Here is a 24,786-nt window from a genome sequence, read left to right as displayed (position 1 = left end):
TGTTCCCACAGCACATATTTTACTTAGATGAGGTCCAGGAAGGCCTGCCAGAATGGAGAGACCCATGCAGACCTGCAAAGGCCCAGGAATTGCCTGCATCTCTTCTTGCCACCTCTGAAGAGCAGAGAGGGGCTCAGAGCCCTAGGCTGCATGACAGAGAACAGGATGTGGCATCCTTTGTCCCACGCTGCAAAGCAGCATGCAGTTCTACTGGAGTGGTTTTTAGATGTTCAGAAACACCATTTAGCACTATCTGAATTAAACAGTGATTACTGTTTTAATGTGAAATAAAAAGCCTCCCACTCCACTCCCCACCCAAACTTGTATTTTTCAAAATAAACCAACAGAAATTGAAGTGATTTTCCTTTTCTGCCATCTCCATTCCCCTTCTTTCCCAACACAACAAGCACATGCATGCCACACTACAAAAGATCAACAGTACATGCACTCACAGAAACACACAAGCACACCCCTTGAACACATACACACAGAAAACTCTGTGTCTCTCTCTTTCTCACACACACCTGCACTCTGACACATCCGTCCCCCTCTCTAGCACCAACTCTTTCTCCCCCACACACACTGGCATCAGGCAGGGCTGCTGCCCACTGGTAGGCCTGAACAGAGGATCCAGTGATGGGTCCCCGGAGCTCAACACCAGCCTACTCCTACCACTGGCACAGTGCAGGCCACCTAGTTTCTCCAGTCGTGTGGTGGCTGTTGGCGGCAAGAGTACAGGCATGATTTCCTTTGGTCCTGAGCATGCAACCTGTGAGCAAGATAAAACACCACCACCAACAGCAAGATGCTGAGTAATCACCACTTACACAGCAGTGTGCAGGTCCCAAGTAGCACCATACGTATTCTGCTGACTACTGTTGGTTACTTTTGCTGCAGTTGGCTCCTCTGTACACTCTGCTCCTGCTCTTCGGTGGTCAGATGGCATCCCACATCAGATCAACTGGGTCAGCTCTGATGACATCTGTGTCAGCTCTGACCCAGATGAGCCATGTCCCAAGCTTGCTGATGTCGGGCTCCACCTTTAAGGCATGGTCCTGGTGTCCTGTTCCTGACTAGGTAACAACTACTAGATCTGTTTTTGCACTCCAATGTTGTTTCTGTAATAGGAAGGTGGGAGAGAGAGAGAGAGAGCAGAAGAAGGAAGGAAGGTAGGGAAAAAAGTGACAAGATTTTAGCAACCTCACACATGTAGTTCCAAAAAAAGCCTGCTGCCAGAGTGCACCATGAAGATAGGCACTCTCTTAAGGCTTGCCCATAACAAATTCATTTTTTTTCCTGAGTCCCCAGAGTTGCCTAGGGATGCTCACTGCCACAACTTTCAGCCTTTGCTCTGGATGACACTGCCCAACATCCCAGAGGAGCATCAGGGCTCTGAGTGTGGCCGAAATAATTGGTGAGAGGGAGGGGGAATGAAAGTCAGTCAACTTCACGGAGAGTAGCCGTTGCAAATGTAAGGGAAACCCCGTCTCCCAGGATGGGCCATGGTGTTAAAGTGGACGGACAGGTCACTCCACACGTGGCAGGGACAAACTGTAAGCCAGGGGAGCTGTGCCCACGTACGATGAGATCTCTTTGCCTGCGCACTTTCCCTCCTCTGAATAAGTCACCCCTCTGTTTCCTCCCGGTGGCCCTGCTTTCGCTGTTTGGCTCGGAGGCCGAAGTAGCAAACCCCATCCGCTGCCCAGCGGCAGAGCAGCGAAGCAGCTGCCGCCCCGCGGCGGCCCGCGGCCGGCCGCCCCGTGCCCGACGGGCGCCGCAGGCAGCAGCGGCCCCCCGGCCAGCCGAGCCGCGCCGAGCCGAGCAGCCCTGAGCCGAGCCGCGCTGGGCCGCACTGCGCCGGGCCGCGCCGGGCCGCGCCGAGCCGAGTCGAGCCGGACACCACCCACCGCGGCGGGGCGGCCGCCCCGAGCCCGGCGAGCTCGCCCGCCGGCGGCTCTCCCGAGCGGGAGGCCTCTCTGTGCAGAGAGCGAGCCCGCACTCGGAGGGCAGTGACGGCTCCTTCATCCCGAGGCAGACGACGGTGTTCTTCAAGGAGCCTCGTTTTGTCCCTCTCAGCGTTATCATCCCTCGGTTATTTCGTTCGCCCTTCTCGTGTTCCCACCTCAAACACAGCTTGGGGAGCCGCCACGCTGCCCCGGCGCTTACCCCTTTGCCCGAGGCTCAAGAAGGTGCCAGACCCAAGAGATACTGCCAAGCCGGCGCAGGAGACAAGCCGTCCCCTCGCAAGGAGCCGCCGTGGTGCATCATCCCATTTGTTAATGGATGGCAACCTCGAGTTTTCCGCTCCAGGCTTTCCACGTTTGAATCTGAGCTGCTGTTAAAAAAGACTCAACACCTGCTCTGTGCTGCCAGCGAGGGGAGAGGGGGCACAAAGGCGGGGGAAGGGGAGAAAATGGCTTTGGCTGCAAACATAAAAGAGAATTTAAAACAAATAAACTCGGTTCCCAGGAAGTGCCGGACTTGGGCGCCTTCAGGGAGGGCAAACTGAAGCGTGCGCTCAGCAGGCGGAGGCGAGGCAGAGAGGCTCTGCACACCCGCCCATCTCCCGACTTGCCAGGTTCGAGGGTGCAGGGACGCGGGTCTTCCCGGGTTTCCCTTAGAGGAACACGGGGACTGGTGCATATATAAAAAGCTAACGTTTAGTTTTCCTACTGCTTCTACCTCTGCAGACGGCTTTCTCCGAGCGCATTCCCTCAGCCAGACATGACAAGGCTGCCCCGTTCTCCCGCCCCAGCCCACAAATGTGGGGCTCCGGCAGAAAGGCAGACCCCGAGGGGTCTCGGTGGCGGGAGCGTGGCGTGTGCGGGAGAGGGACGGAGTCGGGATGTCAGTGGATGCTGCCCTGCGGTAAATTTCTCCTTCCTTCCTGCCTCTGCAAGCTGTGCCCGTTGCAGTGGGGAAAGACCGAGAGATGCAGGCTGTCCCCCGGCTGCTGAGGGCCAGCCGCCCCCCGAGCGCGCAGAGCAAGCACCCGCTTCCCCTGCAGAGTTGTGCGCATGGTGCGCGGGCAGCCTGCACCCCCCGCCCCCCGGCTGTCCCAAAGCGGAGCGCAAGTCGGGACAGCCCGAAAAGAGAAACCGCGGAGAGGGAAAAGGAGAAAAGGGCTGGCGTAAGGATGTATGTGTGTGTGTGGAGGGGGAGGCTAGATCACTTGTGAATGGCTTGAAAAAAAAAATAATTGGGGGAGGGCGTGGAGGGGGGGAAGCGGAAACTTTCCTATAAAACTCAGCAAAAGTCCCTCCTCTCCACGTCAGGCCAATGACACTGCTGCCCCCAAACTTTCCGCCAGCAGGAGCTATAAGAACCTCCAAGTCTTCAACTTTCTCCCAATCCCAGACACCTCGAAGGGGCTCCAAGGAGGGATCGGGAGGATTTTTTTTTTTTTTTTTGGTTGGTGTTTTTTTTTCCTCTTGGATCCTGATGCCATCCCCCCTCCCCCCAAAGTGAGGTCCTCCCTCCCTCCCTCCCTCCTCCTCCTCCTCCTCGCAGGCCAGCGAAGCAGCCGATCAAGGGGGAGCTGGCGGGTTAGGTGCCCCCCTCTTCTCCCTGCCCTCCCCCCCCTCCCGGCCCGCTTCTTGTGTCTCCCCCCAGAGATGATGCAGCAGGACGAGTCAAACTCGCCAGTCTCCCCCGCCGACGACAGCCTGAGCAACAGCGAAGAGGAGCCGGACCGGCAGCAGCTGCCCAACAACAAGAGAGGGGGGCGCAAGCGGCGCTCCAGCCGGCGCAGCGCCGGCGGCGCCGTCGGGGCCGCGGACGAGCCCTGCAGCCCGGCCCAAGGCAAGCGGGGCAAGAAGTGCGGGGCGGGGGCGGGCGGCGGGGGCGGCGGCAGCAGCAGCGGCGGCGGCAGCCCCCAGTCCTACGAGGAGCTGCAGACCCAGCGGGTCATGGCCAACGTGCGGGAGCGGCAGCGCACGCAGTCGCTGAACGAAGCCTTCGCCGCCCTGCGGAAGATCATCCCCACGCTGCCCTCGGACAAGCTGAGCAAGATCCAGACCCTGAAGCTGGCGGCCAGGTACATCGACTTCCTCTACCAGGTCTTACAGAGCGACGAGCTGGACTCCAAGATGGCAAGCTGCAGCTATGTGGCCCACGAGCGGCTCAGCTACGCCTTCTCGGTGTGGAGAATGGAGGGCGCCTGGTCCATGTCCGCATCCCACTAGCAGGCAGCGTCCCCCCCCCTCGCATCCCCCCGGCAGGAGCCCTAGGTAAGGCGGGACCCCCGAAACCGGCGGGGAGGGACCGGCGGGGCTGCCAGGAGCGCCGTGGGCCGGGCACGGGTGGCCGGGGCACCCGCGACGCCTCGGGACGAGGGGCGAGCGAGGGCCCTGCCCGCCCTGCGGAGCCTGGCCGTGAGGGCCGGCTGGAGAGCAGGGCCGCGGGACCTGCGCCCCGGGCGCGGCCGGCCGCGGGGCCCACGCGGGGCTCTGCCCGCAGGCCCGGCGGGGTGGGCTGCGGGCGGGGACGCGGCTCCGGTGCGGGGCTGCCCGAGCCAGACAGGGCCGGCCCGAGAGCGCTTTTCCACCAAACGCCGTGGAGCCTGCCGGGCTGCTGGGATGATTGCCGGCGCTGCTAGTATTTTGAAGTGAATCCATGTCCGCTGCGTGTTTCCCGATGTGCATTTCCTTCGGTCCCACCAGCCCCTTTTCTCTCGGCTCTGATACCGCTAGCTGGCTGAACGCGGGTGTCACACAGTCTCTGTGCCGCATGCACAACAGAGGCACACGCTTCTCCCTTCTTTATTCCCACACGGTATATATATTTAGAGAGAAAGAGAGAGAGAGAGAGAGAGAGAGAGAGAGAGAGAGGTATAGATACATTTATCTTTCATTTCAGTAACAAGCTTTCCGCCCTCTCTGGGTTTTTGCAGATGACATTGTTCCCACAGAAGGAGAAAATGGACAGTCTAGAGACTCTGAAGTTGGATACCATTTTTGGTTCTTGTCTAAAAAAGTATACCAAGGATTTCTTGGAAATTAGAAGAGCTCTATCCAAATTCAAAGCAGGGCGTGGGGAGCACTTAAGGAAAGAGAAAGAGACAAGGGCTTTGGACAGTGACTACCCATTGGGCATCTGTACAATCCACACATCTCTGCATTCTGATAGAAGTCTGAATCGTTCGATTTTTTTTATTTTTGACGAAGAATGTTGGAATTTAACTTTTTTTTTTTTAATTTGCCTTTTTTGCATGCATTCCCAAGAGGTTGTGCCTATGAGCCACTGGTGAAAGGAAATACATTATTGTGGACTTTCTTCATTCTTGAATGAAACCAACCAACCAACCAAAAAAAAAATCCCCATAGAGACAAAAACTTTTTTTTTTTTTTTTTTTTTTTTTTTTTTTAAGGGGGGAATAAGCTGGGCTCAAGCTATTATATACAAACCTACCCGGTTCCTAACTTTTTTATTATTATTATTTTTTCCTCTGAGAAAAAAATAAACATTTTATTTATTTATTGATGACCCATGTTAAAATGCAAATAGATCCGGTGTCTAAATGCATTCCTATTTTTATGATTGTTTTGTAAATATCATTGTATATTATTTTTCTGCAATAAATAAATATGATTGAAATTTTAATAACTTTAAAGTTTGGTCTCTCTGAAAACTCAGGGTTAGAACTGGAGATAAATACCTGCTTGTTGAGCTGTAAAGACACCCAAGAGAGAGGGGGCACTAGTATAAACAAACCAGGCGAAAAAAGCAAATAAACTGGCTACTGACAGACACAGGCATGTTATTTATAGAGACAACTTTATTATTCTGCACTGAAGCTCACTGGATTTTGGGGCAAGATATTTCCCCTCTTTATCTCTCCCTCTTGTAATCATAACGCCATGTGATGTGGAGTTATGCGGAGAGCAGAGGAGCATTCGCCGTGGAGCTCAACCCCGGTGCTGGGCTTTGCAGGCTGCTCGTCCCCGAAATGTAAGGCAGGAGAAGGACCCATTCCCCGTCCCCTGGTACAGACTCTTTTGCCAGCATCCTCTAGGAAGAGACATCAGTTTTAAAGATGGGTATGTCCAGAGGCAAAGTGCAGAGAAAGTGGAGCTGAAACAGGGAAGTGTCCAGCGAGTGGGGTTTTCCGGTGGAAGTGATGTTTGACTGCTCTGCTCTCTAGGGTTTTATATAATATAATTTGAGACTTGAGATCAAATTAACGTTGTTCAAAGCACGGAGGGATATGCTAACCTGCCCTCTTGTCCTTTTCTACACGTAGGACGCATATTGCTTCTATTTCTTTTCACGGTACCTTCCACGGGTCTCCAGCATGCGGCGAAACCCTAGATGTAAGCGAGAGGAAATCTCCAGATTTGAGGTCTTGAATGAAAGGTCAAAAGGGAAGCTGCTAAAACTAAAAAGAAAAAAAAAACTCTAAAAAATTCCCCAAAGCAATACCAGAAAAGCCAAACCTCAAAACTGGATAGCTGATCCCACCTCTGCTGTCACTTGCTCACTTCGCAGCCAGTCCGTGCCCCGGGATGCGATGTCTGGCGCCCCGCGCCTTCTGCCCCTATGCGGCTGCGTAGGGTGCGCGGATGCGCAGGGCGCCGCCGCAGAGCACCCGGCCCGGCCCTGGGAACTCAGCAGAGTCCCCCCCCTCTGCCAGGGACAGTACCTCCGGGATTCATCCAGTGTCTAGGGTAAATAGGATGGGGTGTTTATCCAAAACAGAGCCTGTTTGCGTAGCCCAGGTTGAGTTGACTTTCTTGCCTGAATGTTTTTGTTTCCATATCCACATATTACCGGCTATTGCTGACATAACAGTATTATGAATTTAATATCGTGCATATTTTAGGCCAGTGCGCAATGTTTACAGTAGAGAGCCCGCAGCGCTTGTTTGCACTGACGGATTAGCAAGGACTTGAAAATCGGATGGGGGCTCTGGTGGTCGCGGCCCCCGTTTCGGCAGTGCTCTCGGCTGCTGGGGGACCCTCTGTGCTCCCCCCGGTGCCTGGCTCCGCAGCTCCGCGCACGGCACCTCATGTCTCTCGAAAAAGCCAGCTCTGCTGAGACCCGGCTACTGAGGAGAAGGTAATGTTTGTCCGTGTTATTGGCTACAGGAAAAGCAGGGGACACGGGGAGGAGACGCGGGACTTTGGAGGTGAGGTGAGGCTTGGGGGATTTTGGAAGTTGAGGGGTGGATTTGGTTGTTCCCTATGAGGGCGGGAAAATAACCCTTCTCATCAGGGAAAAGGAGAAAACCGCCTCAAATTTTAAAAGAGAGGAGATCGGAAAGGAGGATCGGAGGCGATGAGCTGCTCCATGCTCAGAGGAAGGCACGTTTTACGGATGGCGATATCTGCGAAATATAGAAGAGGAATCAAGGGCATCGTAAAAAACACGGGCCAAGCTCTGCTCGCCCTTAGAAACCGACTGAGAAATCCGGAGCAACTCCGTTTGACGGGCTTAAGTCTGATCGATGCCGTAGCAACAAGAGCAGCCTTTGGCCCTGACTGTACTAGCTCTTTCCATCACCTTGAAGGACACAGGGTGAAACCCTCTCAATTTCTGCCCATGGGCTCACATCGCTCTCGTCCCCTCCCCCCCCGCCCTCGCCCCGTCGCCTCTGGGACTCTCCAGTCGGGCTCCCCTCGGGCTCCGCCGCCCTCCCCGAGCACCCGGGCGCTCAACTTCGCCGCCGGTGCGTTTTCCCGACTACGAACCGTTACCTTTGCCTCATTAAAAAAAAAAAAAAAAAAAAAAATCATAAAGAGGAGATAATCCTGGGTTTAAAATACAAACGTAACCTTTCCTGGGTTGGAATAGGGGACTACAGAGGCCTGGTGCTCCTAGGGCTTGAGCCAAAAGCGATTAAGTCACAGTCAGGCTTTCTGGAGAACAAAAGGCGTATGTATATTAATTTGTCTTCTGGGAATTTTAAACACTCTTGCAATTAGAATTTTCTGATTGTGCCTCTGCCTTTGGAAGTCCTGATTGATTTTACTTCTTTTCCCGAAACATCAATATGTCGCATTTATTCACACAGCAAACGCGAGGGGAGAAGAGGTCCATGTCCAGGCATCCGCCGCGTCCTGCCGCGGCCCCAGCCGCGCCGCCGGGCCCCGCGCAGCGCCCTGGCTCCGGGCAGCGCTACTCGGGCGCTGCCGCCCGCGGCGGGTGCTCGGCGCTGCGCCGCCTGCGGGGCGGCGGGCGGGGGGCGCCGGCCGCGGGCCCTGGCGCATTCCTCGGTTTGGCAGGGGCCGCCCCGCTGCTTTCTCCAGGCCGGTATCGGATTCCTCCCAGGCGTATGATTTCACTTGAAGTCCTGCCCAGGAGCCCTTCAAAGTGCGCGCTCGTCCCACTCCCATGATGTCAGGCGGTTTTCCCTGCATCTGTAATTTTAAACAAAACAAACAAACTCGCACCGGGGGGTGGGGGGGAAGGGGGCCGAGGGGGTGGAGGGGACACGACAAATGTCACGGAAACGCCAGCAGAAGCGGCGGGTCAGCGGGGCTCACCTGCGGCGCCGGGCGCGGGCACCTGCCGGGGCGAGCCCCGCGGGGCTCGGCGCGCCCGCGGAGCGGCCGCGGCGGGGAAGGGCGCTCTCCCTCCGGGAGCCAGCCCCGCTGGCCCGGGCTCGGCTCGGCTCCCGGCCGCTGGCCGCCCTCGGGGACGCCCCGCTTCACACGGTGCTCCCTTCCCTTGCCCCTGCTGCAGCGGCCGGGGGGCCCGTCGGGAAAGGGAGCGCTTTGCCATAAATTAGCATCTTTGAGAAGGAGGTGGTGGTGGTGGTGGAAAGTCGAATCCATTCCATAGAGAGGATCCGGAAGGCTAAGGCAAAAGAAAAAAAAGAAAAAAGAAAGAAAGAAAAAAAAGAAATAAAAGAAGAAGAAGAAGAAGAAAGAGTCGCACACATCCCACCAGGACTTGTTTTATTTGCCGAACAACATAACCTGCCGCAGTAAACATTGCACAGGATGTATTTTACATTAACTTTTGCACCAGCTTCTTTCGACTTCAGTCCACTTAATGTTCTTGGCAAATCAAAGCACGTGTCCTTTGAAGAAGGTGTGTAATTGGAGTTTAAGGCATGTATGGAATTCCCAGATGTCTATAAAATAAGAAGGAGCATTTGGCAGGTCACTTGAAGGTGGAGCAGGTTAAAATCACTTGTACAAAAGTCCCTCTTTTCTTTTTTAAAAGCAAACAGCCTGCCATTTATAAGGACCAAGCGATCAGGATTGCGGGAGGCTTAGAAAGGTTTTACAGAACAGGAACAATAAAGCTTCGGAGACATAATGATAATGATAACACCCGTCGAAAAAAAAATCAAGATAAAGCCCAACACAAGGAAAAAAAAAAAAAAAAAAAAAAAAAAAAAAGATCAGATCGAGGGAAAATCTGTCCTCTCTCCCAGTAAGTCTGTCTCCTTCGCCCGCTTACGACGAGCTTTTAAATCCCTATTATTTAGGCAACGTTCGTATCTTCTCTGGCTCTTCGCCATTACTTTTTGTAAAGGGGTAGCATCAAATCTGCAGGATCTTTAAGAAACTTCTCTTGCACTCTGCATGGATACGGGTGCCAGAGGATGCATTTCACTCCAAAATAATCCTGACGAACCACACTGAAATCAGCACGACTGTAATGACAATAGTAGCAATTAATAATAGCAGAAATAATAATGGAATCGGTTTGGGACCACTAAGAGATCGTCATCTGGCCTGAGGAGCTTTATCAGTGTCCGTGCAAAATATTAGCGCGAGCACAAATGTAGGTTTGCTTGACGGGAGGGCTGTTTGCTGCGATGCAAAAATCCCGACATAAAATCTTATGGTGAGACGGAGAGTTTTGTCTTTCTAATCTGGGGCAAATCTGGAAGTGGGAGGGGGAAAGGATGTTCAGAGGAAGGGTCGAGGTTGCCCCCTCATATTTAGGGTTGCTTTGTTCTGTTCGGGACGAGGCAGAGTCATTAAACAGTCGAGAAAGGAGCAATCCACACCATTGCGGTCGTGGGGGAAAGAAGAGCTTCAGAGGGGAAGGGATTTTGACATGTGAAAAGTTAAGCAGGTACCTGAAGGAGGTTTATTTTGACCAGATGTTAGAGCTTTTATGAAAATGTCACGTGAAGCGAACAGATGTACAACTTGCAAATGGAGCCCCGCCTTGTAAATACTAGGAAGGGAAAGGCTTGCAGAAAATCAAACGTAAATCATTCCTGCCATTTTATATCTGTGTGTAAATGTACATATATGCACAATATGTAAGTTTTATTTAAATATTATTTTTAATTTGCTTGTTTGCTGGAAAGAAAATGCAGATATTCGGTCCCAGCTTCTTCCAGTTTGCCGAGACAAAGTAACTTTCTTCCTTTTCTTCCTTCCTTCCTTCCTTCATCGCTTCCTTTTCTTGCTTACTTCCTTGCTTTCTTGTTTTATTGCTTTCTTTCTCTCTTTTTCTCCCTTTTTCTCCTTTCTCTCTCTCTCTCGTTCTTTCTTCTTCTTCTTCACTCCTTTCAGTCTTTTCTTTCTTTTTCTTTTTCTTTTTCTTTTTCTTTTTCTTTTTCTTTTTCTTTTTCTTTTTCTTTTTCTTTTTCTTTTTCTTTTTCTTTTTCTTTTTCTTTTTCTTTTTCTTTTTCTTTTTCTTTTTCTTTTTTCTCTTTCATTTTCTTTTTCCTCCTTTCTTTTCCCTTTCCTTTCCTTTTCCTTTTCTCTTTCCTTTTCTCTTCCTTCTTGTTTTTTTTTTTTTTTTTTTTTTACTTTTTTTAACTGTTTTTTCTATTTTCTTTCATTCTTTTTTGTCCGTCGACCCCCTCTTTTAGCCTCGGGATCGTTTGATCCTAAGGAAAGTATCGGATCTCTGTCGGGAGGAGAAGCTGAGACTAATCAATTGCCTTTTTTTTTTTTTTTTTTTTTTTTTTTTTGAAGGCGGGTAGAGGCTGCTAAGGGGAGCAAGGCAAAGCTGGGCTGACAGCCCTGAGCCCCGCGGGCCGCGGCGAAGGCAGGCGGCGCGGCGCGGCTCCGCGCCGGCCGGCGCGGCGCGGCGCAGCGCGGCGCGGCGCGGGCAGCTCCCGCGCTGCCGGAGCCGCCGCGCTGCGGAGCAGGGCAGAAAGCAGCAGCGCCGCGGCTCTTCAGGAAATTAAAACCTGTCCTCAGTTTGACATTTCCAGAAGAGCTCTGTCAGTCCCTCGCCAGCTGTAAGCCCTTCATTCCTGGGTATTTTTTTATTCGTTTTATATTATTATTACTCTTTCCCAGAAAGTCCTCGGGCTTTAACTTAAAAACTAGAGCCCTTGTTACATCCGCAGTGTCAGTGGTTATCACTGTGGCTGCTCGTTTGCAGGTAGGTGGGGGCGGGTCGTTTCCCTCTGAAAGCCACCAGCCTGGAGAGACACAGTGCCGGCCAGTGATACGTGGTCGGTGCCAAGAGAAGGAGCCACCCTGGAGCTGAAGGAAGGCTGGAGTGTTTGTCGGACTTCTGCAAACACCTGCCCGTATTCTAGGGGTTTTATTCACAAACCATTTCGATGAGCTGTAAATACGCCTTGCTTATTTCTGCAAATGTATTTCTGCAGGCGGGTACCCAGCTGCATTTTGAGCTACATGTTTTGAATTGTCACGAAGCTTTTTTTGTAATTGTATTAAATAACAGAAAAGTTCTTGCTGAACTTCGAATCGGACAGAAATTAGCTCTTTTTGTTTCGCGCAAATATTTTCAAAGGTGAAAGGGCACATTAGTTTTAAGAATGACAATGTAGGCGTACCTAATGCAGCTAAATAGATAAAGGTACTGCCCATAATCTATAACATCAGTCTAAAAAATCCCTTGGGATTCTTAATCTCGATTTATTGCCTTTGCGTCTCTATCACATGCTCTTGAAAAAGGTTTAAAGTGAATGCAAATACTTTTTTTTTTTTTGAAATAAAAACTGTAGAGTCTTTTTTCTATTTTTATCCATCGACGGTAAACAGGATGCACTCAAGTTACTCACTGATAACACACTTTTCGGCAAGAGACAATTCGTCTTGTAATATTTCATGTAATTTAGGAAAATGTGGGAGAATGCTTTTTGCATTTTGTCCTGGGATTTGAAAAGAAGTAAAACTTTTCAGCGCATGTGAAAGTACGTGTTCTGGACACAGAGATGCAAACACACACACACATTCGCTTCTGAACCCTGGAGCTATCAAAAATGTTTAGTGACTGAATGAGATGCTGTCTACGAAGGGCTTGTTGATGTAAGAGCCAAATTAGTGTTAATTTCAAACAGGCGGCTAATTCCTCCACGGAACCTCAGCACTTTCGAAGTGCTTTGCTTTGTTTCATGTTTAATTATTGGCGATGGAAAATATATCCATTTCCCACGTATAAAAGTTAGCTAATTAATTAGCTCTTTTTCTCTTTTCTTTTCTTTTCTTTTCTTTTCTTTTCTTTTCTTTTCTTTTCTTTTCTTTTCTTTTCTTTTCTTTTCTTTTCTTTTCTTTTCTTTTCTTTTCTTTTCTTTTCTTTTCTTTTCTTTTCTTTTCTTTTCTTTTCTTCTTTTTCCATCTCTTTTTCTCAAAGCATCCTGGAACACCTTTCAACTTCAAGGTTTTTACACCAATATAAACCAGATCCAGAACAGACTCCCTTCCCCCATCCCTTCCGTCCTCAGATCTGAACTTAAAACATATATCATAGATCAGTTTTCATCCAGCGAATTTAGGTATAGTCCTCGACCTGTATTTTCAAAGACATTCTAGGCTGGAGTCTGCAATATTTAATCCAGTCAGCTATTAAATGTCCTCCGGCTTGAATCAAGAATTTAAACAGGCATCTGCGCTGGGGATAATGATAGTAAAGGCAGTTTGGGGTATAGTGTGTGTGGTGGAGTCGGGGGAATGGACAGAAGGACAAAGATTATGTCTTTGATTTGAAAAATTCCTGGGTTTTAGGAATTCTCTCGGAGTATTGGTGGGGGATAACATGAAAGAAACCCCTTTGCTCAAAGGCATGGTTTTAATAGGGAAAAATGGTCCTATTAATACCTGACAGTGCCTGACACTCTCCTTTCTTCTGCCTGCCCGGACCGTAACGTGATACCCGATCTCCCCAGCGCTGGCGAGGCACGGCGCGGGCTGCCGGCTCCCCGAGGGGGGGGGACCCCGGCTCCGGCCGACGGGGCGCCCCGGCGGCGGGATGGCTCCACCCGGGAGGGCTCCCCTGCCCGTCTCCTCTCCTACCACTTATTGAGATCTGGGATTGGAGGGCTGGGGCGACCCCAGGGGTACTTTAGCCAGAGAAGTTTCCTTTTTTTTTTTTTTTTTTTTTTTACCTTTTTCTTTTCCCCCCCCTCCCTCAACCAGACGGTCGATAGCCAAAGTTAACTTGGAATATGGATTTAGGGATTGGACGAATTCATAAAATCCTGCAAGACTTGAATCCAAAGAAGAGAAGAGCAGGACATGGGGAAGAGGCTCAGCTTTTAATTTGATGAAGCACGTGTCAGATTCTGCAGTTAAGGCAATTAAAACTCGCTTCTGATCAAAGGGCTTCATAAATCACAGGAGAAGTGAACTGGTCAGAGACAGCTGTTTGTGTGAGCAAGTGGGGGGCAGCTGCCCATCTCCACCTTTCTGACACTGTCATCCACTCCCACTGCCTCCAAGGAGTCTTGCTGGAGCTGGATTTTTTCCTGCTGCTTTATGAGGACTTGTTTTTATTTACGAAGTCGTTTCAGCAGAAGAAAAAGAGATGGAGGAGTTCATGACCACTGTTGGCTATCCCAAGGGCAGAGATACTACTGCTTTTTCCTTTCTGATTGGATAAAAAAAGCTGGCTGTTGAGCAAATAGAGACAAAAATGATTTCCCTTATCCCTAAGAATGAAGTATCAGACTTGGGGTCCTCTCACAGGGCTCAGTCCCAGGGCAGCCCTGGGGAGAGATTAGCTTCATACCTAGTAGCCCCCGGCTCTGTCCTCAGCTAGGAACTGGGTGGTGAAGGAGAGAGGTGGAGAGGGAAGGGGGGGAAGGCAAATTAGTTTTGCACCAGAGTGAAGGTGAAGACCCTTTGCCCTTGGAAATGTTCCTGGGAGCAGAGCATTGGAGCCAGGGAGTTGCTGCAGCTTTGCACATGCCTGCCCCTGTTTGTGGGTCTATGGGGTGGCAGGCACTGTCCCCCGTCCAACTCTCCCACGTTCTTTTTTTATGTTGCAGTTGGTATATTATAGGACTTTACAGCTTGAGGGGCTGCTCTTTGATTCTGGAATTTAGGGGAGAATCTGTAAGTGGTCTCAAGAACAGTTTTTCATCTCAAATAGTCTCAAATCCAATTTGAATGCTTTTTGGCATGATTTACAGCAAAAGGCTCCTTTTTGACACTTCCAGATGACAAAGCTTTCACCTTGCAGACAACATGCTTGCAATAGCCAGGGCAAATTTGTGCCTGCTCTTTAAAATAGCTGCTCTGGGGTAATAGGATGGGGACACAAGTCCAGCAAGCAGTCATTTCATAAGATCTGACAGTGGTTTCTATGGTTTCTACAATGGTTTCTGCCTCCCTCCAGCATACAGGCAATTCACAAAAACATGATAAACATCCTATCCCTCTGGAGGGATGTAGGACAACCCTACCACCTCTTGCCTCCAAATCATTCCTTGAAGTTGATTTCTTGTGCTTTGGTCTGGCTTTCAATCTTCCTCTGCCCAGTTTGCCGTCTGGCCAGCTGCGTCATCATGAGTCTCTAGATGTGTAAATCCTTTTAACATAAGGATTCTCAGAGGTTTCTCTGGACAGAGGGCAATTATAGAATGAGAACTTGAGACAGGGAAACACAAGAGGACACATGGCTTCAGAGTACATCATTAACCATAAATTCTCTCAGGTAGGGAAATAGGCTTGGGATACCCTTGCCAGAGATGACTTTCAGATAAACCATCAATAGTCCACAGAGAACAAAAAGTTTGTCCAATAATAGTGCAATGGGATGGATGTTATCCAAAGAAGTAGTAGAAACCTTTCTAATGCATTCTTCTCAGTGGATGGTGGAGCCCAATCTACATTCCTGATTCTCAAGAACATCAGGAAATAAAACGACAAATGGATCAAAATTCACTATATGGTGACTTCTTCCTTGCATTTCTTCGCAGGTGGAATCAGATGTTTGCTGTCTCAAAGAGACAGAAAATTTTCTGCATGAAATTGAAATATCTTTTACTGAATGCATCAGTAAAAGCAACTAACATTAAGCTCGACTAATATTAGATGAGGAGAAGAATGTCACCACATTAGAGTTAGCATCCCAGCGGAAGTTGACATCTGACCATTTCCCTTCTGGAATGTCACTGTCATCCAGGAAGGCTGATGTGCTAAGACTCTTCATTGCTGTGATCGAATTATTCCGCATGAAATTGAAACAGCAGAGAGAGGCAGAGAGAGAGAGGGAGGGGGGAAGGAAAGAAGACAGGAGGGAAGACAGGAGAGAGAAAGAGAAAAAGAAAGGGAAGGAAAGGGACAGAGAGAGACAGAGAGAGAGAGGAAGGAAGAAAGAAAGAAAGAAAGGGAGAAAGAGAGCAAGAAAATGAGAGAGGAAGTGAAAGGAAGGAAGGAAGAGAAAGAAGCTACATTCAAAGAAATTTTTCTGAACACATAGTTAGAAGCCTGTGTATAGATGAGTGCGTGGTTGTCAGCATTTATCCGAAAATTCTCAAATGAAACATGCTATCTTTTTGTAAGATTAATGGGGAGTGGAAAATAGAAATTTACTTAACTCCACACTATTTCAGTGCATAAGTGTATTTTTTTCTTGTGGACGATTAATGGACCAAAACTACTTTTTACTGCTTTGTGCAGAACTGATCTGGATGCTCTGAATCTTAACTATAGGACAAAATAAAAGTTAATATATCTAATAGTGGCAGTTTGAGAGTCTCTTCTTTCAAAAAAGGCAATCTTGCCCCTCTCTCATGTCCTCTGTTGACCAAACACATCGAAAGACTTAAGATTGCCTTTGTCCTGCTGTATGCATATTTTCCATGGAAAGAACAGAAACTTCCTCAAACTTCAAACCTATCAAATGTTTAGCATCTGAAGGATATTCATCTTTAGGAGCAAGGCCAAAAAGTCAATAAAAATTTAATTATTTCTGAAACATATGGGAGCACTTATAAGACCAAAAATGTGATACTGTGTATTGGTATTGAGAGGAAACTCCACAATACACTTTCGTATATTTGCTGATCAAGACTATGTGCCCCCCCAAAAGGCAACATAAGCCACGGGAATTGTAATTAATCCTGACATACCTTCTAAAACCAGCATTTAGACAGGTAAGTGACCAGGGAGGGATTACCTGTAAAGACAGATTGCTGCTGAACTTCTAAATGCAGGAAAAAACATGTGTTTATCATTTGTTTGTACAGTCAATAGGAAAAAGAATATTTGTATTGATAAAACTTTTGCTGTCTGAAATTAATTATCTCCTTTTGGATATGCAGATATAGGAAGAGAGCAAAAAAATCCCAAACATCTTCTGAAAAGACAGAAAATCCCAAATTCTAAAGTCAAAAATAGCTTTGGTGTATTATTAGTAATATTATTATTATTTGGTGTATTATTAGTAATGTCAAGCAGAAGGATGCTCCGTCTGAATGGGATTTCTCCCATTAATTTCTCAGGGCAATGAATTAGGCTGCTAGTGAGTTGTTTTAGTATATCGAAAACTAAGTGTTAGATAAAGTGTTAGATTCAATTTAGGACACTGACATGGAACAGTCCAAGAAGTCTCTTTACTCTGATATTGTCATGTTGGCCATGCAAGACTTGCCATTGTTCCAGCGTTAGGGCAGAGACAGTTTCAAATGTGAGATTGTTGTTTCTGATGACATATATCTGAATGTGCTGAAATAAAGCCGCATATCCATTTCATCATTCTCTTATCTTAGATAGATTTGCCTATCTAATCTCAACACATTTATGCTTTAAAGCACTCATTTTTTCTTTATCTCCTTTGCTGATCTCATTAACACTCTGCTCACTATCCTCTTTTCTCTAGGACAACTTATTCCTGGCTGTATAAATGCAATAAATCTCTTCCTGTACTCCTTTTCCTCTTTCTTCCATCCCAACACAGGGATGGAAGCACATAAGGCATAGTTCTTAAAAAGAATTCTGGAGCATTTCAGATGGCAGTGAAAAACATAATTTTCCAGTTTTCATCCAAATACAACACTTGCTTCTAGTATTGGCAGCTCCTGAATACCAGATATTCAAACTGTGATGCCTATCTGGAAAATACATTGACTACTAACTGGTTACTAACCGGCTATCAACTTTCTATTCCATGGAGACTTGTACAGTTGGAGGTAGGGCAAATAGACCATTTTGGCTTTTTAGGGGCTTTGTTAGTCTCTTAAGGATTTTTTTTTTTTTTCTTTTAATACATGCACCATTACTCCCTCCCTTTCCTCTATCCTGAATTCTCCTGATGGTAGAGTATAATTTAAAGGATTTATTGATGTTAATTTGTGATCCCTTTCTTCGCTCATATACAGATTCATGATTGTCAAGTAATGCAAGTATCTGAGATGAATGCTAATATCATCATTATAATCTATCATAAGGTTATGTGTGTTCTATGCCCTATAAGGGCAGAAAAAAAAGAAAGCCTACACTAACTGTTGTGAAGGAAAATCAGGCAATCCAAGTTTATTTTAAAGTTATATCCCAGATTTCCTGAAGAACATGAACAAGTTCTTAGGGATTAATAGCACTTGACTACCTTACAGGATGGCTTATTTCATTAACCTTTATGTATTCTATGTATGTATATAACTTATGTATTCTGAGTATCTCAGATGGAAGATGTTATCTAAGTACAAAATATTTCATTTTACATTCCAATCTATAATATTATATATGCCGTATATATTGACTGTATACATTTTATCTCTATAGAATATATATATACCTACACTACTAGTTATATTCCCACTGGTGTAATAGGTGAAGATGATTTAAACCAGGCAGGCTTAATAAAAATTCATAGCAGAGCATGGAAAAGAGTGTGACTATGCTATTCTGAATATTTGCTTTTAATTTCCCCTCATTAAAGAATTTAGGTTAACTAGATAATTCTATATTAATATTATATTAACAATAGGAAACATATTTTTCCTCTAAAATTTGTAGTATTTTTTTCATTCTTCTTTCTTAAACAAAAAATGAAAGCTAACTTAGTCTGAACCAAGCAGACTTTACTCAGGTTACTTTATCTGTATTGCTTGTAAGCTAAATATAACCTGATAGTTCCAAGAAAGTATGGACTATTATGCCTAGATTTTTTATGGGAACAGTCAAGCTGTATGCTACACTTACTGTGTCAAGCTCTGACCCTTTTTCTCACACTGAGTAGCATCTCATTCGATAAATAGTCCCACTGAAGCCAATGGAGATGTTAATGGTGTAAGGAGTTACTGTGAGCCAAGGTCTCAGAACTGCCTGTAGTGACTCTTTCTTTCTTTTTCTTTCTTTCTTTCTTTCTTTCTTTCTTTCTTTCTTTCTTTCTTTTTTTTAATGTATTAATATCTACAAGCAGTGGCAAGCTTTTTGGCAAGGCAGAATGGGTTTCCAGTGCAACCGAGGAAAAAGGATTCACGAAGTAGAATGTGATTTCTGGAGCAAATTTTGTACCACATGCTGCCAGTAATAATATGTCTTCCAGTCACTGCATGAAGTGAATAATCTTTGCAAATCATGATGTAGCAGGAGGACTGTGACCTCTTTAACTTCTTTCCAGCAGGAGGAGAATATGGGCAGTATGATTCAGTTAGCAACATTGGACCTAATTGTCCACGAAATTATTTTTAAATTAACCGTTACTTTTTAATTAATTTAGTCATTTCTCTCGGGAAATCTTCAATAATTCAATGAAGTAATATTTGTATAACTTTCTAGACTGGACATTTTGCAGCCTCATCAACTACAGTGAATTTGCCTTTTGCAGTGTAGACTATCGATCTCACAGCTGTATTAACAGAAGAATGTCTCTCAAAAGCTGTAACTGAGAGATATTAGCTGGGCTTATTTGAGACTCCATGAACTTTTTTTCTGCTTTAAATCTCTTCCCTTCACCACTATTAGGGCCAAGAATAGCTACATTATGACAAGAAGGATTGTGTTGCCTTAACATTGTGGTTTTTCTTAAGTTATTATACACAAACCAGTTTCATTGTAATCAGTTGTGGTACAATATACCAGAGAAAAGTGGAAACAACCTTTTCCTCCATGCTCACCTCTCCTTTAGTTCACGGTAGCATTTCTTAATGGAGTGAGGATTCTATCGAGCTGCTCTTGAAGATTTCACTGAACTATTAATATCCTTTTCTGTGCTTTCCCAGGAGCTACCTTAAAAATCTGACAATAAAAACAAGTAAATTTCCTGTCTCACAGTTTAATGGTGGTCCATTCTGGTCCTCTTGGTGATCTGAAAAGGTAAACTATGCAAGCAGAGAGCCTCTCTTTCCCAAGCTAAAAGCAAACAATTTATTCTGGAAATCTCTTCTGTGAATGATGCAACCAGATTTTTAAAATGGTGCTGAGAACAAAGCTGGTACAAACAATCCTCAATATATCTGGCTGTCAGTACTGCCCAAAGATTTTGCCTCTTGAAAACAGTCTTGTTTTGTCAACACTTTTTTTTTTTTTTTTTTTTTTAACCCAAACTTTCACAAGTAAGCAAAATAAGCTCTTCCCTGGGGCTATGATGAACCATTGACAGTTTCTTTTCATCACAGAAGCCTAATTCAGAGATATGGACAGCAGGTTTAGTAAGACCAACTGCCCCAAGTCAACTTGCCAACCCTTGGAGACCTGTAGAGAAATGACTTATCAGTATATGACTTATCAGTATAACCCTACTACAGGGGGTGGCACAGCAGGCATCAGCAACACACACCAGAGCTGTAGGAGGGACACCACAAATGCATTAGTCCTAATGCCTGCGTGGTCATCTGTTCCACAAGAGTTGTAACCACTGTTTTCAAGTCTAGCAATAAAAATAGTAATTGAAGGAGACTGGTCTGGGATAATGAAGCTAGATATTGTCCAGCCTCACTGACCATGAATTCTTAAGCTTTATGGATTTCGTCTGATAATATCTGTCAGTCCGTTACAAGTTCTGTTCGCTCGACTTTAGCAACATTTCTACTGCAATTTCAGGGATCAGCTCACCTCTCTTTTCCTTTCATGGGAAAGGCTAAGTAAGAATAATCAATTACTGGTGGAAACAAACCATTTTCGATGCAGTATTTTCTTCATCACTTGCTAGTGTGGGACAACTTCTCACAAGTTGGGATACATTTATTACTCAGCGGTTCATTTTTATGGGGAGTATATAAGGGAGTGAGGCATTATTTCAAAATGTTTACACATACCCCTAACAGCAGACAAAAATCTTTTTGTACTGATATGCAAAGATGATGGACATAGGTTGTGTTTATTTGCTACTATACTTCATAAAGGTATTAATCATCAGCCCTATACCGAACTTTCTTTTACTGTGTGTAACATCAAAAGGGAGGTTTAAAGCTCTATAACCTTTTCTCAAGAGCCCTACTCTTGAGTATTTCTGTTTCTTGTTTTGCTTTGTGGTCACTAACCACAGGAGAAATTTGTCTTTTTTACATTGCTGGAAATAATTTACTGCCCTTAGAAATATTAAACCACAAAAAAACCCCTACATTAAAGTAACAGTAAGGGTCTGCCTTAAACCCACAAAAAGCCAGGAAATTGAGAGTTAAAGCTGAAACTACAATCTGACACTCCAGCTTTAATTTACTTCGTAGGGCATAGGTACAGCTGGTCTCTCCAGTGAGGTAGTGAATGTTGGTGTGTGGAGTACCAAGCACTTGGAGCATCAAGTACCTGTAGCACCAAAATGCAACAGCCTGAGTGAAATACAAATTTTACTAAGACTAAATTACAGATCTTATTTTATACTCAGCTTAACTCAGTAGGATGAATGGATACACTTAGCCTCTCCACAGCCATTGCTAACCCTCCATCTGTAGCTTGTTGTCTGGAGTTGTTTCCTTAGCCTGACAAATATAATTTGGCCAGGGAATTCTCCTAGCTTTAGATATGTTCTGCTGGACAAATGCTGAGCTACTCTGCACTCCTAAGGTTTGCTTGGCTGCTTCCGAAGAGATCTCAGCAGTCACTCAGTCAGGTTTGCCCTTGCCTCACTCTGTTCTATTCTGGTTCTACTCTACCTTGTGTGCTCCACAAGCCTCTACACACTGGAAATGGTACACGGCTAAATAAATGCTATATATTCTTCTAGACCACAAAAGGTTGAAAGAAAAGGCTATTGGAAGTACACTTATGCACTCTACTATATGTAGAATTAATACTATGCAAGAGCCATATTAAAATCATCAAACCATAAAGCCATAAACCTTAAGATTAAGGGTCTATGAAACTGTCGCAGGCACATGTGATGAATCCACAGCAGTTAGTGCAGGGCACAGAGGAACAAAGTCTCAGCTGTCTGGGCTTTCAGGAGTCTTGCCCTCTTGCCCTGGTCTTCTTTCACCAGGTGAATTCTGTTATAATTCAACAAAAGATACCTGACCTGCTGGCACCTTTCAGCACTTCCTTAATTTCTAAAAGGACAGATGATTATTGCTAAAAAGGAAGAAAAAAGCTGAAGGGCATTTCTCACTTCAGAAATTTTCATTTTCACATATGATTTTATTTTGTACTACATTGTAATCCTTGATCTGGAATTTGCTCATGTAGGAGGTGGTGAAAGCAGACAGTACCAACAGTTTGAAAAAGAGATTAGATGAATTAATGAACAATGTGCCCATAAACAGAAACCTATGAAATGGTGTACCTCTAAAATTCCTAATGCAACAGTTGTGGATTCCAAAGAAATGCAAGGGGAATGGGCTGCTAGACTCATAGATTCATCATCTCTGAGATCGAAAGTGGGCTAGATGGACAATGGCTCTGACTCAATACGGCATTACTTATGTTCCTACTATTTAACTATCCAAAATGGTAACAAATGACTATTTCATACTTACTTCTTATTTATTTTTCTAATTTCCTGTGTGAAAAACCTTTTATTTTTGATATATTAAACCTCAGGCAAAGCTATTAAGTAAGAATTGTCATAGCATTACTCTGCCACAGGAACACTGCCAGGAGGAAAAGAACAAATGGCCTGTACTTCCTTAATAGACATATTCTTGCTCAATCTACCCAGGCAAAGGGTAGATTCTTGCTCACTCTGTCCATTTAGACCCAGGCAAAGGGCTTGCTATGTGCAGCACAGTCCTGGCCTTCTACATACACTGGTTTTTCTCTATTGGCAAGTAGATAAAGAGAAGATGGGGGAGTAAGAAAGTGTAACTTTGTGTTTGTCCTTTCTTTACCAGTCATCCAGAGAAAAACTGAACCATTTTGGGTACCCAAATCTGGCCTCATCTTGGGAGAGATGTAATTGAAACAGATGTTTCTGAAAACTAGATGGTGTGAGCGTGACTATAAATATGGAATAGAATAGAATGCAATAGAATGGATGAGATCATCCTTGGCTCAAAATTAAACCACCCGTTCCTTGGGTGGTTCAGATGAACTAGGTGGATTATTCTGAAGATGATGAGATGGTCCTGGGAGTCTTGAGCATATATGGAACCATAGCACCTTTCCCTTTCTTCATTGCTAACGATCTCAGCTAGATTGAAAGCTGTCCCTAAGAAATACTGATACAAGAAAGGAAATTTCAATATGAAACAAATTGAAAAACACTAACTTTTTTTAAAATATCAACAAGGTTGCTAAAAGATGTACATATCTATGAAAGCCTATAACCAGTCACATCAGGGGCAAAAGTTTTGCAGTGAACACAGTCTAGTCCAGTGGACAATTACAATGGTAACATTCTGTTTATAGGCTAATTTGTAGAGACAGGTGATTTTATTAATAAAGGAGAAGAGTGGGAGAATTAGTAGAGAACTGAGAATTAATCAAAATTTCAGTATTTTACAGTATTTATTATGTTCGATATTATATTTATCATGCCACATCATCAGCTCACCTGTAGCAATCAAAATCAAGCTTTTTCATCATATCAGTGCAAATTTGCTAAATGCTTGAAAATAATTCCTAGGTTTGTGCTTGTAGACCTGGGTCTTCATGAAAGTCACCAGAGCTGGGATGATTTAGCTGCTGAGATCAGATGAGATTGGTGCATGGAATTTAGCCAGTCTCTAAGCATTTGTAGCATCTTACGCTACCAATGAAATTATCTCTGTGTTCTCTTAGACTAGGATGCTGATCAGCATTAAGGGAGGGGAATTCATGTTAATCATTTGAGACTTATGACTTTTGCCATATACTGATAATGGAAAGCATGGTCATACCACTATTTTAACTTGTCCTCTTGGCAGGATGGCAGGATCTTCAGTTTCTTTCTCTTTTTTTTAGGCTTTTTTTTTTTAGGATTTCAAGAGGCAATAATCCTAAATACCTTGCATGGAAATGATAAATTGCTTGTTGTGACTTTACTTGGAACAGGTTCTCCTGCAGAGTATCATATTTAAGTAAATTGCCATCAAGTATAGCAAGCAACACAATTGTTCACATTCAAACAGAGCCTTTTGATCATATTCTATAGTGCAATCAAGAATCACACGAGGATTCAAGTACACACCAACTTCACTCAATGCTAACTAGGTGACTGAGAAAAAGGAAATTAATTCTGGATGTCAACTAATTGGCCGATGCATCAGCATATATTTATACCCTTAAAGCTTCCACTAGATACATATATTACTGTATATAATTGTGAAATGTTCATGTTCACAGTGCTCTGCAAAGGTTTAGCTACTCACAGTTGAAGGACTATTAACATTATTTCACCTTCCCTCTGCCCCCCACCTCCTCCTAGTTCTCTCAGATCAGAAAAGAATTTTGAGCTTTTTATGCACAAGGCACATAAAGGTCACCAATTGCGAATTACTAACAGTTGGGTTAATGGGGAAACTTATAGACTCCTGTTGAACTTCAGCCAATAATTTAGTTGATAGATCTAAGAAAGGGCAACAGATGTGGTGCTGGAACCTTTCAGAGAATACATGGCACTGGCAGAGAATTGTCTCTGCCCCTATTTAAACTATAAATGGGACAACAAATATGACAAGAAAGTTAGAACTGATGTTGGCTGGAAATAATCTTTGCTTGAAAAACATGCACATTAGAAAACAAATATTTCTTGAGGAGAATATTCATCCTGAATTCATACAGACATAGAAACAGCCTGCAATTATAGTCTTACTTAATTTAATTATAACCTAACTGTTAGTGTCACTCATTTTCAAACAGCTTCATACATCCCTCCATGAAACCTTTTTCCTCAAGTGTTTTCTTTGCACTGTCCTTTAACGTAGCATTCTCTGCTCTTCCAAACCCCAAATCCAATTCCCTTTTGAGGCTGTCCACTGCAAATTAACCACCTGATGATGGTTTTCTAAAAGTGTAGGTGGAATAATGGTTATGCCTTTGATTCTCAAAAAGGATTTTTTTTTGACTACATGATTCTATTTTTCCTGCTTTTTCCTTGACCTCTCCAATTGTGCAGGATACAGATGAAATCCTGAACTTATAGGAGTCAATAGTAGCACTCCCATTAACTTCCACTGCTGTCAGAGTTTTACTTAGAATTTGAACAGCATAAAGCATTCGTGAATATTCTAGTACCAGGAAATGTTATTGGTAGGCTCTTATCTCCCATCTTTGCTCAGCCATTTTCCTTACTCTTGGATATTGTTTATGTCGG

The 24,786-nt window shown here is 45.2% G+C and overlaps 1 protein-coding gene across 1 annotated transcript; it reads left to right on the top strand.

The window, feature by feature from the left end:
- The first annotated feature begins 3,305 nt into the window (after positions 1 to 3,305).
- Positions 3,306 to 5,604, top strand: TWIST1 (twist family bHLH transcription factor 1). The gene is made up of 2 exons (XM_062567794.1): positions 3,306 to 4,229; positions 4,892 to 5,604. Exon 1 carries the CDS (start codon positions 3,615 to 3,617, stop codon positions 4,182 to 4,184), a length of 570 nt encoding a protein of 189 aa, XP_062423778.1. The 5' UTR covers positions 3,306 to 3,614; the 3' UTR covers positions 4,185 to 4,229; positions 4,892 to 5,604.
- The last annotated feature ends 19,182 nt before the right edge of the window (positions 5,605 to 24,786 follow it).

Source organism: Rhea pennata, chromosome 2 (assembly GCF_028389875.1).
Source record: "Rhea pennata isolate bPtePen1 chromosome 2, bPtePen1.pri, whole genome shotgun sequence".
NCBI lineage: Eukaryota > Metazoa > Chordata > Aves > Rheiformes > Rheidae > Rhea > Rhea pennata.
Note: the sequence above shows the minus strand (reverse complement) of the source record. Positions and strands in the feature narration are given on the sequence as shown.